This window comes from Mustela erminea, chromosome 3 (assembly GCF_009829155.1).
Source record: "Mustela erminea isolate mMusErm1 chromosome 3, mMusErm1.Pri, whole genome shotgun sequence".
NCBI classification, from domain to species: Eukaryota; Metazoa; Chordata; class Mammalia; order Carnivora; family Mustelidae; genus Mustela; species Mustela erminea.
Genome location: NC_045616.1, coordinates 18,337,890 through 18,359,072, shown reverse-complemented (window position 1 = coordinate 18,359,072; position 21,183 = coordinate 18,337,890). Strand labels below are relative to the sequence as shown.

Here is a 21,183-nt window from a genome sequence, read left to right as displayed (position 1 = left end):
GGAATTCAACAAAAGACAAGTGCAGAAGTAACAACTATGTAGCTCAGCTAAGATGTCCCTTCAGTCTCCAAATGGGCCCTGACCCACATTAAACCTACATAAGGCAACTTAGGGGTTTGCTTCTTAACACAAACTAAATTTGTTTGTTAGTCATGTTGTGTATTTTTTTAGGAATTACTATTAAGTAGGCCCCATTTTAAACTGTATTTTTAAGTTTGTTCTGTATCTTAACCTGTAGGATATCTCCCCATCTCCAAAGACCAAGAAAGAGCCAAAAGATACAGGATTAGGTAGTACTTTGCTCTTAAAACACATCATCAAAGAGAAGCATGAATACACTTACATGGCAGCAATATTATTAAATGGTCACTTCCATGCCAACCAAAAATAACTGAGGATGTGACTATTACGTGACTACATAGTGACTATTATAACTGACTACATAGTACTCGCTCTCAAAGCTAAGAAACGTATAGGGGCACCTGCCTGGTTGACTCAGTCAGTGGGCGTCTGACTCTTGCTGATATCTGCATCAGGAGATGGAGCCCCATGTGGGACTCTGTGCCTAGCAAGGAGTCTGCTTGAGATTCTCTCTCCCTGACCTTCTGCACCTCCCCTGCTCTCTCTCTCGCAAATGAATAAATAAATAAAATCTTTTAAAAAAGGAAATATGTAAATTATTCTACTCATCTGTCTAGAGCAAAAAGGCTGGATAAATTTACATAGTTGGATAAAACTACTTTGGATACATGCTTATTTTCTTATTTTCCGATACTTTAGAAACAAAAGGAGTCAGTACACCTTATAACCAGTCGAAAAGTAGGAAAAAATGGCCAAATAAAAATGGGAATGAAAAGCATGAGCATCATCTAATAAGGCAGAAAAACTTCTAGTTTCTCATTTTAAGACAAAACCATCCTATAACTAGCAACCTATTTTTTGCAGATGATTTCTTCTCTTATTACAGCATTAACAGTTAAAGGATACCATCCTCCTCCTCTCTTAATCCATAAGGATAATTACAGTATGCCACCTAAAGGAGTGTTTTGAGGCTCGGTATTTGCAAGGAATTTTAAGCCCTGTAGTTGAAAGCTACTAAGTAAACACAAAATAATGTCACTGAAAATGGTCAAATAAATGCAAAGATGATTTAACATCACAGAAAATTACATTGATAATTGGCAGATTGCCATGCTACCCCTGTGGACTTGTTCTTTCAGAGCACATACTCTATGAAAGGTCACTGTGGGAGGAAAAAAAAAAAATCCCACAGGGAGTTCAAGTCGCCTACAAGGCAATATTAGCAATTACAGAAGCAGTATTCTTCCTCTATATTCATTTGAGAATCCTTTCTACTAATTAAGAGAAAAGGAGCAGTGGTTTGTTAAAAAATGATGCTACAGACAATTCAATCTCAATGGTTACAAACTAGAATATGGTAATACTGAACAATATGAAATGAAACAAGATGAAACCAGAGAGGGAGACAAACCATAAGAGACTCTAATCTCAGGAAACAAACTGAGCCTTGCTGCGGGGAGGCCGTGGGGAGGAATGGGGTGTTGGGAGGGATGGGGTGGCTGGGTGATAGATACTGGGGAGGGTATGTGCTATGGTAAGCGCTGGGAATTGTACAGGACTGAAGATTCACAGACCTGTACCTGTGAAGCAAATCATACATTATATGTTAATTAAAAAAAATAAAAGAACAAACTATTATACAAGTTATCACCCCAGTACTCAACTATTTTCCAAGATAATATATTCCTCAAAATATTTTCCAGGATTACTTATGTTCCTAACACAAGGTTAAACTATATCAATGCAAATTCAAATTCAATTAATATTAAGTACCTACTATGTGAGGCTCACTCGAATGGGCATTTCGCTGATGTTATCTCAATTTTTAATAATTTTGATCTGTATTACCAGCCACATTTTCAAATTTGGAAGTCTGTTGCAGAAAGATTCAGATTCTTGCCCATATTCCAAGAATTTAAATTCAGTTTTGTCCCTTTCGATCCATGTCCCCTCTCCTATGTCAGACTAGGGTCTCATCTGGCTGTGCCAATAATCTACTGAACTATCATTTAACCTCACTGGGCCTGAGTTTTCTCATCAATAAATGTAGAAGGTTGAAATATTCCCACTGTCAGGGGGCACCTGAGTGGCTTAGTTGGTTAAGCGTCCAACTACTAATTTTGACTCAGGTCATATCTCAGGGTCAGGAGATCAAGCCCCCCCACTGGGTTCAGTGGAGAGTCTATTTGAGACCCTCTCTCTCTCCCCCAGCTCACACTCTCTTGCTCTGTCTCAAATAAATAAATCATTCTTTAAAAAATATATATTCCTAAAGTTGGTTTCCCTTATTCTCTTGATCTCTCTCTCAAATTTATTGTTTTAATACAATTTGGTGGCTCCTAATGCATTCACGGAATTGTGCGACCATTACAACTATCTGATTCCAGAAGATTTCATCACCCCAAAAACAGACTCAAAACCTTTAAGGTGTCACTCCTCCATTTTCCCTGCCCCCAGGCACTGGCAACTGCTATCTGCTTGCTGTTTCTATGGCTTTGCCTAATCTGGATATTTTATATAAATCGGATCACTTATGTGACCTGTTGTGTCTGGTTTCTTTTAGTAAGCAAAAGTCTTTGAGGTTTATCTACACTGTAGCAGGTATCAGTACCTCATTCCTTCTTACTGCTCATTAATATTCCAATGTATGTATAAACCACACACTGTTTATCCATTCATCCACTGATGGACATTTGGGACCTTTAGGCTATGGTGACTAGTACTGCTATCAACCTGCACATACACACGTGTACTTACTTGAGTCCTTACAGGTATATATATCTATGACTGGAGTTGTGGAGTCATATGATGACTCTGTGTTTGAATTTCTGAGGAACTAACAAAATATTTTCCACAGTGGCTCAACCCCATCAGTAATCACAGTGGTCCTAACACCTCCCCATTCTAACTCCCACCTATGTTCTTCCTTTGTCCTCCTTCCTTCCTTTTCTCTTTGTAATTATAGCCAGCCCAGTGAGTAGAGTTTGGATTTGCATTTCCCTAATGACAAATGATGCGGAGTATCTTTTCATGAGCTTGGTGGCCATTTGTACAGCTTCTCTGGAGCTGTACATTTCTCTGGAGAAATGTCTATCAGTCTTTCACCCATTTTTATTTGAGTTGTCTTTTTGTTGTTGAGTTGCAGGAGTTCTTCAAATACTTTAGATACAAATCCCTTAGCAGATATATGATGTGCAAATATTTTCTCCCATTCTTTAGGTTATCTTTTCATTTTCTTCATAACATTCTTGATGCACAAAAGTTTCCAGTTATGATGAGTCCAATTTATCTTCTTTCTGTGCCATTTGCATTTCTGATGTCATATCTAACATTCCATTGCCAAATCCATCTAACATCTCTTTTTGCTGGAAAATCTCATGAGCCTTTACTCATTCCATAAATAAAGTTGTACCTGAATAACTCTCTCTGTTTTACTGCTGAGAATTACAAAAGGGTTATTTTGGAGTGTTTATTACATTGCCCTTATTAAGGAGGTGGCGACATTTTAAGTTTAGATAAAATTCCCCTGCTAAGATGGATGATTAGAACTCCTTGAGATAAAATGGGTTATCTCTGAAAGATGCTACACTTCTCCTCCACTATAAAGAAGAAAGGAAGGCGGGGGTGGGGGGTGGGGGGCGGGGAAGAGAATACGAGAGAGAGAGGAAGAGAGGAAGGAAGGAACAAATTCTGTTTGAGAAGTTCATGAATTAACAAAAACTACTGAGGATAACTCTGCTTCTCCAGCCCCTACCGCTACTGCTTCGTTCATCTAAAAGCCGGGGTAAGGAGATGTTCCCACTGCTCACAAATTTCATTTCCCGTTATATAAGGTGACTGAACATGACTCCTCCCCATGCACTGACTGACTCGCAAACATGTCATCCAAAGACAGACCGAAAACAAAACTGGTGACACCGAGTTGCTGCTACATACAAACAAGTAACCTGCCACAGACTCGGAGCGACACAGCATCTAGGGATGGCCACGTGTCCAGGTAAGAGGGCAGGTGACCCAAGATCTGAGGATATGATTAAAACCTTAAAGCACTTTATATACAGACATGAGATTTAAAGATTACATAATGCTGAACGATAAGTGTAAAAGACAGTTGAAAAGTTAAAAAATATTAAAATAAAAATAAAGAGATTTTATATGTGAACATATTTGAAAAATCTTTATTTCCCAAATACCACAAGAACAGTCAAAAGTGCCCAATAATTTGCTCTGAGAGAAGTATCTTATATAATAAAAGCGACTCCTCTTCCTTATATGTTTAATTTCCTCTAAATGATTCTCATATAAAGAAAAAATTTGAAAGAAACACGATTTACATAATCCATTAAAGATATATTTAAGCATTCATATGGCAACCTCACACCAGAAGTGCTAAAATCTCATTTAAACTAGGCCAGGAAGGGTGCCTGGGTGGTTCAGTTGGTTAAGCATCTGCCTTCCGCTCAGGTCACGATCTCAGGGTCCTGGCATCGAGCCCCACGTCGAGCTCCTTACTCAGCAGGGACCCTGCTTCTCTTCTCCCTCTGCTTCTTCCCCAGCTTGTATGCCTGCTCTCTCTCTCCTGCCACTCTTTCAAATAAATAAATAAAACTTAAAAAAAAAAAAAAAAAAAAAGCTAGGCCAGGAAAGAAAAGTGTTTGTCAACTCCTTTTTGTGCCAAAATTATTACGACTGATTCAATATTCAACAATGTAATTTACTTATGAGAAAACCTAATCTGGCCATCTTTACTGTGTCCTGAATCTAAAATTTATAATGCCAGGCGCCTGGGTGGCTCAGTGGGTTAAGTGTCTGCCTTCAGCTCAGGTCATGATCTCAGGGTCCTGGGATCAAGCCCCAAATCGGGCTCCTTGCCCAGCAGGGGGCCTGCTTCTCCCTCTTTCCTGCTTCTCCATATGCCTGACTCTCCTCCTCCTTGTGCCCTCTCTCTGACAAATAAATAAAATCTTTAAAAAATATAAAAATAAAATTTATAATGCCATCCCAAAATTAAAATACTAGATTTAGAAAAGCAATTCAGAAAATCACCAAAGATATTCAAAAATCAATAAATTCAATTGAGATATAAAACATTCACATTTTAATTGATTTCTAGCTATAGTATCATTGGTCTAGAGGGTTTGTTATGAACGACTCCAGTATTTTCCTACCAGGGAAGCAACAGATCAAGGAGTAGCCACCGGCCACTCATAAGGAACTCCTACGACCTACAGCAAATCTTTATATATTTAGACCACTTCAGTTTCCAAATGGATGCAAGGATAAAAGTTAAGACAAGAACAGATATTAAGTCTTACTTTTATCTACTTTTCCCTCTTAAAGGATACGATATACACTAGACCAAGCCATAGAAGTCTGAAGATTCAAATGAAAAAAAGCCCCGAGTGATCCTGGAACTAATATGTCCCTCTGAGGGTCCTCTGTACCACAAACTACTCTAGGGAGGCTATGGTCCAGGGTTCCAGCTGTTTCCAGCCAGTTCCCCTCCATCACCCCACCCCCAACACATATCATAGCCTCACTTTCCACCTGACCCATTTAGAACCACTCACATGTGTATGTGTGTGTTTGCCATCCTTTCTCCCTTTCCCCCCTCATCTGATAACACCAGGCAAAGATGAAACCCTGCTTAAATCCAATTATCCATCTATTCTACCTCTAGACCAAAGCAACAAAAAATGGATCAAGAAAAATGTGCAACCTTCTAACAGTTCTCATTTTAAATCCATGGCCACAAATCTCAAATGGGCAATCAGCACTGTCCAACACAGCAAAGTAGACTAAAATAACTAGTTCATTCATTTTCCCCGTATACAAACTCTTTCATACTTTCTACTCTGTTCTCAAGCCTCCTAGACCTACCCATTCTCCCAACAAATGACTGCCTGGAGAAAACAGAAGCAATCAGAGACACAACTTCCTCTTCTAACACCCAAAACTACCTACCTCACCCACACTCTTCCTTACTTCCTATTACAACAAATGGTAGGTTCCCACTCCCATCACAGTCCAATCCTTCCATCCGGCTCTGGGTCTTCTCACTTTCTCCAGGTAATTATAGCCCTCTTTATCCTACGTTATTCATTTCTCCCCTGACGGATCTGCAACATGCCACAACCTCCTCTCCCTTCAGCACTCACTAAATCCACACCCCCTACACGGACTGTCCTATCTCTGTGCTTCTTGAAAGAGTTACTTAGATGGAGTCTTACACTCGGTGTCCCCAATTTAATCCCCAATTCTCTCCTCAATTTAATCCAATCAGATTTCTACTTCTTCTCAAATGTAACTGAGATTACAATTGTCAAAGTTATCAGAGAAGTCCAACCAATCAAATCGGTCACTCACTTATCTGATTCCTGATCCCTCAACAGCATTCCACACTGCCTTCCACTTAAACATCTCCTCCTGGCCCCAAACAGTGCTCACCAATGATCTCCATGTCACTAAATTCTTTTTTTTTTTCTTTTTTACCACAGAATAGTAATTATAAGTTCAGGTTATTAAGTGAGATGGACCTGGATTCAAATCTTGACTCTGTCAGTTTCTAGGACCCAACCTAGGTACTGAGATTTAACCACTGAGCAAACTAGGGGAAATATTAGCACCTAATTCATAGCTGTGAGGGGGAGATGAGATAATTTATTTATTTTTTTCTCTTCTACCCCTTAGCGGCACGTGACATAATTCATTCTCCAAGAAATGTTCTTCCTTCAGTCTCTGGCTGTTCCTTTCCAATCACTGTCATAAACTCTACTGGCCTTTTAAATTTAGGAGCTCATAAATTTCTATATTCTGTCCCTAAGTGATTGATCTCCTCCAGTCTCATGACTGAAACTATAATCTAAACCTTAACGATTTCCAAATCTCAATTTCTAGTCTATAATTTCTCCCAAGCCCCAATGGCCAACCATCTCTACCTGGATATTAGAGCTATGTCATACTCCACACACTTAAAAGGTAAGTCTCTATCCTTTTTCATGTGCTTTTTTCCTCATTTGTAACTCTCCAACTTGTTACAGTCTCTAACTCCTTGCTGTCAGTTTCCAGAGCTCCATATATTTCCTCTTCTGTAGTAATCACTAAACTTCTATTTCTTGGCTTGCTAGAACAGAAGCTCCATGATGAAAAATAAAACTCTCCATCTCAGTAATACCTTGTCTAGTATTTCCTACACAGGCAATGTTTAATAAATATTTCTGAATGGAATTTGAGCTATTTAAAGTGTTTTGATGTTAAGTGTCTGCCTTAAGTTTACTGCCTAAAGTTACTGTTTAATTTATGAAACTGCATTTTATTTGCTCAGCTTTCTAATTCATTATAAACACTTTTATTTCAAAATACTTAAACCACAGGTTTCCATTATTGTCATTTCTAATCCACAGAAATACATTAAACAAAATGTAAAGGTATTTCTAAATATGTTCTACTAGGTCTGTGAAATACTATAATTATCAATTGCCTCTGGATATAAAAAGTTAAAAAAAGCTTACAAGGATAGGAAAGACAAACAAGGGTGGTATTATTTGATTTCCTACTTTGGAATCCCACAACATTTTTCAAAAGAATGTTAGTAAAAAGATGGTATTTTAATTCTCAAATGTATGAACTTTCTGGAGTATTTTTAAAAAGGATTTTCTCCTCCAAGACTCTTTTATCACTTCCTCCACATGAACACTCAATTCTATCAAACTCTGTGTATCAATATTCTGCTTATCTTTACCCATCAAAGATAGTGTCCAAAACAATATTTTTTTTAGCTTATAAAGTCTTATCATGGATAAATGCAGAGTTTCCATTAGGGAGCCTGAAATATGAAAGTTTAACACACACACACACACTCACTCTCAGACACAAGGGGGTTCACTATGATATCAAGGAGCTCTACATACATGATCAGAACACATCGAGGTACTTATATACAGAAAGTCTTTTAGAAAGTCCAACTGAGGGACGCCTGGGTGGCTCAGTTGGTTAAGCGGCTGCCTTCGGCTCAGGTCATGATCCCAGCGTCCTGGGATCGAGTCCCACATCGGGCTCCTTGCTCAGCAGGGAGTCTGCTTCTCCCTCTGCCTCTGCCTGCCATTCTGTCTGCCTGTGCTCGCTCTCTCCCCCTCTCTCTCTCTGATAAATAAATAAAATCCTAAAAAAAAAAAAAAAAGAAAGAAAGTCCAACTGACCACAGAACTAAAAAAGAAAATACACTAAATTGAGGAAAAACATTTTGTATTGCTTTTATGTAGAAAATACAACACCTGAAGGGCACTATCATTGAGAAATTGATTATAATGAAAAAGGACACAAAACAAAATTAAGAATCAGAAAACTAGAGCCACAAAGCTTTAGCGATACTTAAATAAATTCGATTCCAAAGAACCAGGCTTTCTTCCCAGATTATCTGGGCAATTATCTCACAAATAAGGGTTGATTCTATTTTCCCTAACAGCCGGAGTATTTGATCAAATTGCTTCTGCATATTCTATAATAAAATAAAACACATATAATGAAAGCTTTTTAATTTGTACACTACTGGAATACAGAAATTATAAAATAGAGGGCTCTCTAATATTACAGAAGTACCTGAGCTTTTCACTGGTCCCCTAAAATTATCCAAAGTAATTAACTAGTTATCAAAGAATCTGTATTTAAGATGGTAATGTTACACTCTTCTCTAAAAGCTCTTAAATTCTTCGGATACGACCTTTGAGTTTCTGTGTGTGTTTGCAAAAGAATTATGGAAAGCCATTTATGAAACTAAAAGGACCTTTTTTTAGGTTATGACCTTTCATCTACTAATTATACTCCTGGAGAACAACCTTTTATACCAAGGAGGCTTCCTTCATTCATTTAATTCATTCATCGATCATTCAGTAGATGTTTGTTAAGCACCTACTCAATATACACAAAGATGTTTATCACAATGTAATAGGAAAATACTGGAAACAAACCCATTATCTGACAATAAAGGAACTGTCACAAAATCATAGTATGTCATAGCCAAAGCATGACAGAGTCATTTAAAATACATTCATGGTAAGTTTGAAGCAATGTGGAAGAGGTTTTGCATGATTTGTGAAAAAAGCAGTTATACATAAAATCAAAGAATTCATATGATTCCACTCTCAAAATAAAGTATTTGGAGAATAAACACCAAAATAAAAGAGATCGAATAGACTGGCTACGTCCTGGGGGTCAATCTATGAGATTCTCTTTATATCTCTGGAATTTTCAAGTTTTCTATAATAAACATACATAACTTCAGTAATTAAGAAAATCCATAATTTTTTAAAAAGAAAGACAATCAATATTTATCAATCATTTGATTAGAGAAGAAAAACCACTGACATGTCTTCAAAATTTTTGGAACCCTAAATAACATCCCATATTGTACAAATGAGAATTAGTATCTTGATACGGAACTGCCAGAGGCAAAGCTCATTTTATAAAACTGCTCATCAAGACTTTATAGACTGTTTCTTCAGATCACAGAGAGCATGAAAAGGTAAAAACTGCTTCTTATCAAAATGGGAAAAAATTCCAACAAATGAGATTATCTTCTCATAACAATACCGAGTACTGAACAATAATAGTAAAACCTCAATTTCTGTGCTTCAACCAAATGTAATCACTATTTTTTAAAAAAACCACTCATAAGTTAAGAGTTCCATAGGAAAACAAAACAAAAACTGGAAGGTCCTAGAGCAAAACCAAACAAGTGCTGTGAGTATTAGAATTATACCTTGTTTTAATCCACTTTTCCCCCTATATTTTCCGAAAATGTCCATTATAAAAATACAGCTATGATACAAGAGAAAAATAAACAAAAATTATCAAGGGAATACGCTGAAATGTATTCACTGTGTAGATTAGATTTGTAGAAAGTACAATGGTTGTAAAATTCAGACCTGCTTATTAGAGTAGCTCAGAGAAATTTGAAGGTCCTTCAAAATCAGTCAGTACAAACATCACTTTAAAGGAAATCAAACTACTTTAAATTTCTACTACAACAGTTCATAATTTGAACAATATACCTATCTTCTTCTAAGATATCTGTCATAAACAGATCTAAGGATGTTTTCTTTTCAATGACATGGCCTACTTCCTTGTTCATGAGGTACCAACACCAATGATGCCACGCAGCTGCGAGAGTGAAGAGTGCTGATAAATGGAGTCTCTGCTGAATGAAGGTAACATCCAAACACGCAACTTTACTTACTGTGTGAAAGTGTGTAGTAGTATCTCTCATTCACTTAAAGTGTAAAATTACTTCAACTTAAACAAAGAAACAGAAACGGAAATTTAGAATACGCATACCTATAACTTTATGGAGAACAATGACCAACAACGATAAGACATTCTTTGCCTTGTCTTTCTTTCAGGGCGCCTGCGTGGCACGGCAGGTTAAGGGTCTGACTCCAGGTTTCCACTCAGGTCGTGGTATCAGGGTCCTAGTATCGAGCCTCAGGCTGGGCTCCATGCTCAGCACAGAGTCTGCCTGGGATTGTCTCTCCCTCTCCCTCCTCCTCTGCCCCCCCCTTTTCTCTCTCTTCCGCTCCCTCTGCCCCTCCTTTTCTCTCTCTCTCTCAAGTAAATTAATTAATTTTTAAAAAAGGAACAGCTTTCAGCACCCTCAAACATATATACTTCTCACAGGACCAACTACTAAATTATTAAACGAGTGAAAAGATATAGTATCTTAGCAATGAATAAAGCACAGGGCTCTGAAGTAAAAGTGTCTGGTTTTAAATCCTAGTTCTACTGTTTTTCAGTTGTACAACCTGAGGGAATAATTTAAGGCATATTTGTTTCCATTTCTCAGCCTTTTTATAAAATATGGATAGTAATAAGAATTCATACCTCAAAGATGTAGTTTAATGGAGGAGAGATCATGGCTAGCAGAGGGTAAGCACTAAAACAGGGTTTTCCCTCCTTTTTCTTCATTCTAAATAGAATTTGCCATCCATTCTGGAGATAAGAATAAAGGTCTCTAACTCAAAAAACTGGTACTGAAAGTCCTAAACTCAGCTGCAATCATAATTACCCATCCATAAAGTACCACGTGCAACCTAAACACAATCCAACTTAACATTAAGGTAAATAAATGACAGTTCCCTTTCAAGGTGATTTTCATCCCAGTTGTTTCAAAAGGAGAAAAGAATGAAACACAAAGATTCTTTCTTAAAAGATGTACCAAAAAAATTCAGAACCACTGTACTAACAAAATATGATGCAATTACAAAGTTATTGGGTAAAATGCAGTAATGCACACTTAATAGCAAAATTTAAATATTTTAGTGTTTTTAGAATATTCAAAGTTAAAGTGCTTGGAATATTCACAATTATCAATGTTTCTTAAGTATAAAATTGCTATTCCCTATAAATAAAGAAACTCCAACTGTCTATAATTAGCCTGGAACTAGTTACACTATAAAACTTATTAGAGCCATTCAACTATCTTGGGAATTATTTGGTTCTCTTTTCTCATAAAGAAATTAATTCAAGTGACAGAATGTAACAAAAATGTCAATACAGTTGAAGGCTTTTTAATAAACTGCATTTTGGCAAATAATCATAAAGAAATTAACAAACAATGAAGTCATAATGATTTCATTTATTTGTTCTGTACATATCTGATTAATAGGCATTAATTTTGTTGATGGAAACAAGAGAACTCTATTGTTATATACAGATTAGAAATGTGAACACTTAGCATTTCCCACAACTACTGACTTCACACATTATTTTGAATGTTATTTCAAATAACACTGTAAATGCCAGAGGTTAGGTAAGCAAAGAGCTCTACTGCCCTCTAATGAAATAAACCAAAAAAAAAAAAAAAAAAAAAAAAAAAACCTTCATTTTGAGGTATCTCAGAACAGAAAAATAATCTTACTTTGCTAAATACAGCAGAGAAACACTAAGACAACTAACTGCAAACAAGAAGAATATATATCAAAATACTGTAGGAAAAACTACAATCACCCAGTTTTCATGATAAAATTAGTAGCAAAACAGGAAAGCCTTGAGACAAGAATGTTCCAAGAGAAACGAGACCAGTACAACAATGCTATCTAATGTGATAGCAATTAAAACTTCACTGCAGGCTACACTTCTCATGTGTACATTGGAAGCGAATGAGAAGAAAGACTCATAGAAACCACACACTTTGGTGAATTACAGGAAGTTTTCAGTTCAGCAGCTCAAAAGTAAACACCATCAAAAATAGTCTCATGATTTTTTACTGACTAATCCTCTCAGAATTATGTCAATGCATATATATTTTCAGGATAACTGCCCTGGGTCATACACACTTAAGAGAATTTTATTTACTGCTTCCTGTTTTAAACAAATGCCAATTTCATCATATGGAAACTGTATTCTAAGACACTTTGCATCATAAATTAACCGTTGTTAGCTTTTCATGGTTCTTTGAATAAAAGCTCTGCCTTCTTTTAACAAACGTGGCTTTTAAAACATCTTCCATATTCCTGTCCCTTTCATCTAATATTCCAACAGCTCAAGAATTCCCAAACTCTCATTTAAGTACAAAGAATAGTGTACCAGATCATACAAAAGAGAATGAAAACAACAAAAACAAAAAGCACATTTCCCAGCAGCAGCTCAATGAAAGAACAGAGGTAAAGCCGTCAACTGTTCCTTAGAGTTAGGACACACAGCACCTGGAAATGACAAGTGTCTGTCCAGGCTGACAGGAGGCAAGATACTTCATTTAGTGTCTTCTGTTTAGCTGATCAAAGAAACAGCAGCCAAATCCCCACAATGCTATAGGGAAGATGGGCAATACGGACAAAGAGGTTCACTTAAATCTGCATACAAAATGAAAATATCCTTTAATGCTTTTAAGCTTTATTTCAGAGAGAGCAAGACAGAGCACAGAGGGCGAGGGAGAAGCAGATTCCCCACTGAGCAAAGAGCCTGACATGGTATCCTTTGCTTTTGTGTGCCGCTGCTCTTCTTCCCAAGGGTCTGTTTGCCCATAAAAATGGTTCTCTAGGGGTGCCTGGGTGGCTCAGTGGGGTGGGCCTCTGCCTTCAGCTCAGGTCATGGTCTTGGGGTCCTGGGATGGAGTCCCGCATCGGGCTTTCTGATTGGCGGAGAGCCTGCTTCCTGCCCTCTCTCTCTCTGCCTGCCTCTCTGCCTACCTTTTTGTCCAAAGCAAGTCATAAATCCATATTCAAGGGACCTGGACATAGACCCTGACTCCATGGGAAGAGTAAAGAACCAAGGCCATTTTTATGATCAACTATAAGCATGCGTACCTACAATTAAATGTTCTTCGGAATTACCTATGTCACATAAGTTGAAGAATATAGAATGTTAGTTCATCATATATTTATCTCTACTTATAATATGACATCCTCTGTAAGTGGAATAATAAGATAGCAATTGCTATAGAAACATCAGAATCTCATTTGGGGTATTTACCCAATTAGCTATGGTACTTGTGATCTCTCCCTGTCAAATAATAAATAAAAATCTTAAAAAAAAAGAAAACGGTTCTCTAGCTCTACAAGTTGTTAAAGATAACCAAAGGTTCATTCAAAATTTCAAACTAGCAATGCACAGGAAAATCTAATGCACTCAGGCCTCTCTCTCCAATGAGTTGAATTTCACATCTGCCTAAAAATATAACTGACATACAAACATATTTTGAAGACATAATAAAGGAGCTGGGAGGACTCAGGCATCCCATAGTCAAGCATTGCCTAAACCATAATACTTAGATTATACCCAATATATGATCAAAATAGCATCCGTCCCACCTATAATTTGCATTTAGCTACTCAGACATAACATATGGTAGTCATGAGAAATACAATAATCAAGGGGTACGGCCCCTTGGAGAATGTATGCGTGTGTAAGAATGTATAATGTACCCAGGTACATATGTGTGTTTTCACGCAGAATAGTCCTAGTCTACACCAAGGAGTTCCAGATTATTATGCTAAATCTAAGGGAATGCCTTCCCTGCCTAGTTCATGAGAAGAAAAAAAGGACTTTCCAGGCTGTCCTTTGCCTCCCCAACTCCCAGTTAGCCTAAATATGAAAAACAAAATCAAGAACTAAAACAGGGGAAGAAAGTAAAAAAAAGGGAAAAGATTAACTCCATTAGTAAAAAAAAGTTTATTGTCAGCTTTAGTTTAAACAAAGATTTTTATTTATTCAGTGGCCAAAGAACATTTCATTGATGATGATGATAATGATGATGATGATGGTAGTGGCCTGCATTTTTTGAGCATCTACCTAGTATTAGGCATTGAACTAAGAACTACATACATTGGGTATCTATTCTTCACATAAACCCTGTGAGACAGGTAATATTACCCCCATTTTATAGGTGAAGAAACTGACACCCATAAAGATTATGAGTGTTGCCCCACTCAGAGATTAAAGTATTGCCCCAAGCTACATTGCTACTAAATATATATACTAGTACCATAAATACTATATATACTAGACCATATATACTAGTCAGTGCAACTCTTAACCACTAAATTTATATTATTTTACATATTATTATGTGTATTATATTTACCAACTTAAAATGTGTAAAATGAAATACTTTGGCACACTGCAATGAATTAATTAATTATATGCAGTGAGACCCAATTCAACTGCCTAAAATTCTGTAGACATGGAACATGGGCCAGGTATTGGTCTCACCAATATGGAAGACAAAAATGTGCATGATATAATACATCATAAAAGTTCCAACAAATAAGTATCCCATCTTTCAATGCCCATTATAAGCAATAACATTCTCCCCTCATTCTCTGATCACATCCAGACATAGTAATCTGTCCTTCCTCGGATCTTTCTACCTCATTATCACCTCTGTTTTGTCTTAAAATGAAGCAAAGTCTCCTTCATTTAGGGAGAAAAAGTTACCTCACTTTATCTATCTTAGAAACACAATTAATTAAAATAAAAATACAATATCTTTTATTGATATCTTAAATATATATTTCTCTATATGCTATAGTAAAAAACAAACAAAAAACTCCATGACAACTCTTTAAACTTGGTAACATGTTTAAACTTCCTGAAATTAACACTAAAGGAGAAATCATCAAGCAGTTTAAAAAAAGAAAAAATGAATCCCAAATTCTATCTTGCAAGAATTGGGATTTAAACACATGCACACAAGTGACATACACACACACACACACACACACACAAATATACAATTCACGTTACATTCATAATCCAGGTGTTGATTAGGCAACAACATTCCCTCTACCATATATATGCAGCTTAAAACACCCAGAAATATCCACAAGTATCTGAATCATTAAAAATCTTACTTTTATCTGACATTACCAAGTTTACCCATTGCAGAATTTAAAAGGTGATACTATGAAATGCTCTTGCAAGAGAGGCACCTTGCAAGACAAGATACTTCTTCAAAGGAATAATAAAGCAATAAGCCAATGTGATATCAAAAACTGTCACAAATAAAGATCGGTCAATTCATTAATCCTTATTTAATTTAAATGTGTTTAAATTTTCAATCCAGAGGGCAAAGACCCTGCTAACAATAAAGTACAAGACCTAGTGAACAAAATACACCATTTCAGTGAGATACCATGTCTTACCTTGGAATCTTCATTGCTCACTCCTAGCTGTAATACAGCCTGAGGAGACTTCAGTTTCGCCTGAGCAGAGTGAGCCATCTGAAGGTTAAGCTGCCATCCGACGGTCTCGAGCTATAAAAGACAAGTGCAGACTGGAATCAGATGGTACAAAAGGAAGACAACAGTCAACTTGAAGCAAATCTCCCATCCATGGGAATGAACACAGATAGCGTGGGCTTCGTGGAAAGTCAGTCCCGGGGCTCCTTCAACCTGCATATTCTGCAAATTCTCCCTTTGGGCTCATCACACTGGCCTTATGCCATGCCTGTCAAATTCAACAATGAAGCTTGGTCTTCAAATACACTGTATTCTAAAAATAGAGGTCTTAGACTAAGCAATAAAAGAGTCAACGGCTTTTAAGTAGTAAATTAGTATTTTAAGGTAGTATATATTTAAAGCCAATGATTTCTAAATAGTTAGATTTTAGCTAGCACTTTAATGACCTCCCATTATTTTTCAAAACTGTATTAGGTAGAATACAGGGAAGACTTTTTGTTTAAATTTAGAAGAAAATTGAAGTACCCAGATGGTAAGAGGTTCACACATTTAGACACAGTTAGTGAGACTGGAAAAGAGCCAGACAAAGAATTGATATTTACTAGTGAGCAGGTGTTATCATACTTTCCAAAGTACTCTAACTTATGGTTCCCAGTTACGACAAAAACTAATTAGAACATTTCCTTTGAACTTATTAACACAACAGCAAAATTTAATCAGGTAAGGCAAAAATAGTAAAGACAGACTACAACAGTTTAAGTTTTCTTCTAAAATATTAAAACAGTACAAATGTCGCTTGATTGGCGTTTGGTTTCTCTAAACTCAAAACTAGAAGTATAATAAAGTTTCAGACTGAATTTCCAGTAAATCTCAAATATCAATATTTAGGGAGGGCTGTGACATGCAATCGTTATATGCCTCTGACAAAAGGGGCCTAATAACTGATTTAGTAAAATTGCCCTAGTTACACTACTAAGAATGGCACCCTCGTGACAATTTTTACTTAACCAGAATACTAACTGCTAACTTGAAAGACTGTTCAACAGCGAGAATCACAGCAGTGAGTCAGAGCCAAACTGGAAAGACAGCAATGAAAGTATGATCTATTCAAGAGAGGATGTGATGAGAAAATAAAGATACAGTCCTGTTCTTTCTGGCACTGAACCTTTGAGGGGTAATGGTAAAAAGAGGGAAGATGTTGCACGGACAAAATCCACAATCCCGTAAGGAAAACATCAATTTAATGGTGCATATTAAGTAAGGATCCTGAACGTACTGATCTTACTCACAGATCACAGTAAGTGGGAGTCTCTAATCCCAGCCCAGCACTACTTTCAACACACATGTTCAAAAGACCCACCAATGAATCAAGAAAAAGCATGCTGTAACCACTCTCATATACCCAAGCATTTTGATATGTGTCACTGTCTTAAATCGAAAAGCACCTTACTCATATGCTACTATATGAAACTATGAGACACTGTCTTGATCTTATTTTACTGATCCTATCCCAGACCTTGAAACATTTAAAATACTAAGTGAATGAATTAAAACATACCCTCATTGTGGCCAGGAATTTGCATAAATTAATGCATCCTTAGTCACTGCATAAAGGGAGTAAAGGAGAATTTACAAGAGCCCTGAGCTTATACTTTGGTTCATGCTTCAGCTGTCACTCACTGGGCCCAGGGTTAAGTCACAATCTTTCAAGACCTCAATTTCTTCATTTAAAATTGGAATAAATCTATCTGAACTATCTACCTTCCTGAGTTATCGGTAATAACAATTAAGAAAATGCATATTCAAAGATGTTTCGGAAACTGCAAAGTATTATAAATTTAAGGCATTTTAACTACTTGATTCTTCTTATGGTATCTTTTAAACATAGCAGCCATTCTATATCTGTTGAATTGAATTAAATCAAAGAATACTCACAAGGAAAGGTAATTTTTTAAAAAAAGGTTTTATTTACTTATTTGACAGAGAGAGACAGCCAGAGAGGGAGAAGAAGGCTTCCTGCCAAGTGGGGAGACCCATGTGGGGGTTGATCCCAGGACCCTGGGATCATGACCTGAGCCAAAGCCAGATGCATAATGACAGAGCCACCCTGGCACCCCAAGAAAAGGTAATTTTTAAGAGTCATGACAAAATGAGCTGGTGGATTGGCTTCCTTAACTCTAGAGCCTTTTCTATGCAACCTTGTGATTTAAAAATATTTGTCCCATGCCCATTTTAAAGAACAATTTAAGAAGTGAATAAGATTGCTAAGTTCATATGTATATAGATGCACAGAGGCACACCCACTCATAAAATTTCTCAGAAAATGATCAGTATTCAGCAACTTTAAATGAAGAGGGAATGCAGAAAGAACAAGAATTATAAAAGAATTCTGTACAACTACACAGAGTAAGAAAAAGAAAACAAATAAACCCTCTGAAGTGAAAGTAGGAGACAAAGAAAATCAATACTGCTTGAGACAGGGACTCATACTCATTTTACAGTTTAAATATGTAAAATGTAAACAATTGGTGAATTGGGAACAAAGAAGATAGAAAAGTTTCTTATATTAATACTGCAGTTTTTCTCTAAGTTTAAAATTACATAAAAATCAAAATAAAAACTTCTCTAAGAAATTAATTCAATTAAAAATCATCAGTGTTGGGGCGCCTGGGTGGCTCAGTGGTTTAAAGCCTCTGCCTTCGGCTCAGGTCATGATCCCAGGGTCCTGGGATCGAGCCCCGCATCGGGCTCTCTGCTTGGCAGGGAGCCTGCTTCTCCGTCTCTCTCTGCCTGCCTCTCTCCCTACTTGTGATCTCTGTCTGTCAAATAAATAAATAAAATCTTAAAAAAATAAAAATAAAAAATAAGAATCATCAGTGGATACTAAATGGATACTCAGTCCAGAAAAGTTTGGTTTGAAATGCAAAATCACAGAAGTCTCCACCCACTCCCGCTTGTCAGTTAGAAAAGAAAAACATCATTATGCAGTGAAGAAAACAAAGATCTTAACCAGAGGTCAAAATCAGTATCGTCCAAATGCGCAACACAAGATTCCGTGTCTCTGCCCATGATACCTTACAAAGACCACAACACCACTGATGTAGCTTTCTAGCCAAAAAATCATAACCTCCATTTGATTATGAAGAAACAAAAGAAAAAGAAAAATGGAGGAACATCAGGAAAAATAAGTGACACACACACTTCGAAAACATAAATGTCCTAAAAAAACAAACAAACAAAGAAACTCTGAGAAAGAAGTCATTCCTCACATTGTTTATAACATACCACTATATTGTTGGCTGTGTCTTTAACTGGCACTAATAATAGAAATAAGAGTAAGCAAAGTCCCACTGCATAGGTGAAAACTGTATAGTATACTATTGAATCATTATTCCTTTGTGACTCACAACTAAGAAACAAATCCAATGGTCGTCAATATTTTAATTAAATATAAAACAAGTAAATCTAGGGGCGCCTGGGTGGCTCAGTGGTTAAAGCCTCTGCCTTTGGCTCAGGTCATGATCCCAGGGTCCTGGGATGTAGCCCCGCAGGGGTCTCTTCTGTGCCCGCAGGGGCACAGCAGGGAGCCTGCTTCCTCCACTCTTTGCCTGCCTCTCTGCCTACTTGTGATCTCTGTCAAATAAATAAAAAAAAAATCTTAAAAAAAAAAAAGTCAATCTAGTATAGCATTTTGACTTACATAAGCTCGACTATATTTGCTTCTATTTAAAATAAAATGTTGCCTTGTGTACAGCAGATAGTATATTAAAATACCAGGAACCATTTTAATATTTGTTTTCTTATTTCATACTCAGATTTAAATCTGAGAGTCCTTATATCTTAACCTCCTAGATTTAAATGTCATCAAAATAACATAAAACACACAAAAAATAAGACACTGATATTTTTAATGTTTTTCAACCCAAGCCAAACTGTTTAAGTGATAGTTCTTACCCATCTCACTAACATTACTTCTTACTTGATGTTACCAAGATGTCAGTTCAAAATATAATGACTTAAAATAATCCATTATACATATGACTTCTTCATTCTATCTCATATTTCCATGTAATGATCTCAGCATAAGCCTAAATTCTCATAAGTGCTTTGTAAACCACAATTCCAAGCTCACACAAAATCATCCAAAATTATGATTATATTAACTCTTTTATTTTTATTTTTTAAAAAATTTTATTTATTTGACAGAGAGAAATCACAAGCAGGCAGAGCAGCAGGCGGGGCGGGGGCAGGGAGGGAGCAGGCTCCCTGCTAAGCAGAGAGCCGCATGTGGGGCTGGATCCCAGGACCCCAAAATCATGACCTGAGATGAAGGCAGAGGTTTAAACCCACTGAGCCACCCGGGCACCCCAACATTAACCCTTTTAAATGGAAAAAGAAAATGTAAAGTTTTACACCAGATTTTAACTAGTGAGGTGCTCTAAAAGAGTAGTCACTGTTTGAACCATACAACACAGTAAAAAATACTTTCTATGTTGCAAACTGATATACACAACCCGAAGTTCCACAGAAATTTTTTTTCCTGGAGCCATGTTCTTTAACAAGCTTTATTATGTTTCATTTTGAAAATGCTATTTGGAAACCCTCTAAACTGATTTCATTACCCACTAAACCACTAACATTTCAGGCTATCTATAGTTAGAAAAATACTACTCAGAAATACTGAACGAGTTTTAGGAACTATGTGCATAGGTATTCATAAAACATTTTACTATTTATCATAATAAATCATGAAAACACATAAAATTAGGGCTGTAACTGTTAAAATAGAAAACACTATCTATATTCCATTGTTATAAGCCACCATTTACTTTATAACTAGAAAATACCATAAGCAGAAATTTCACTTCCGTATGGCTAATTACAGAAACTATACACCTCTATTTACTCTAATGAAATACAAAAATTAAGCAGCTGACTAAATGTTTCATATAAGAACATAAACCTATTTGTAAAGCTTAGCTGGATACTTGCTCCACAAATTTTTTCTTAACCACTTCTGACTGCTTAATTCTATGAAGTTGCCAATTTAATAAAGTGACTTCTGGTATCAAGGACTATGCACCTAAAAAAAAAGAAAAAAGAAAAAAAGAAAAACACCTTTCCACACACAATATGTACAAACTCTCAACAAAACACAAAGAACAACTATCTTAGGGCTCTGTATGGAAAAAAAAGCATATAGATTTTGGAGAATCAAAACATAACGCAATGTTAGCAGCCATGTATCAAAGAAGAAATCAAAGAGAACTAAAAAAAACTATTTCGCAACAAATTAAATTGAAAATACAGCATACCAAAATTTCTCGGATGCCACAAAAGCAGTTCTAAGAATGATGTCATATCAATAAATGCCTGTACCGATAAACAAAAAAGATCTCAAACAACCCAACTTTCTTTACACCTCAGCTAG

General features: G+C 36.5%; 1 protein-coding gene across 1 annotated transcript in view; it reads right to left on the bottom strand.

Moving 5' to 3' along the window:
- The window catches only part of COMMD10 (COMM domain containing 10), a 196,581-nt gene that overhangs the window by 139,513 nt on the left and 35,885 nt on the right, over positions 1-21,183 (bottom strand). The window contains exon 5 of the mRNA XM_032335406.1: positions 15,717-15,827. Coding sequence (XP_032191297.1) covers positions 15,717-15,827 — 111 coding nt within the window. The remainder of the gene's footprint in view (positions 1-15,716; positions 15,828-21,183) is intronic.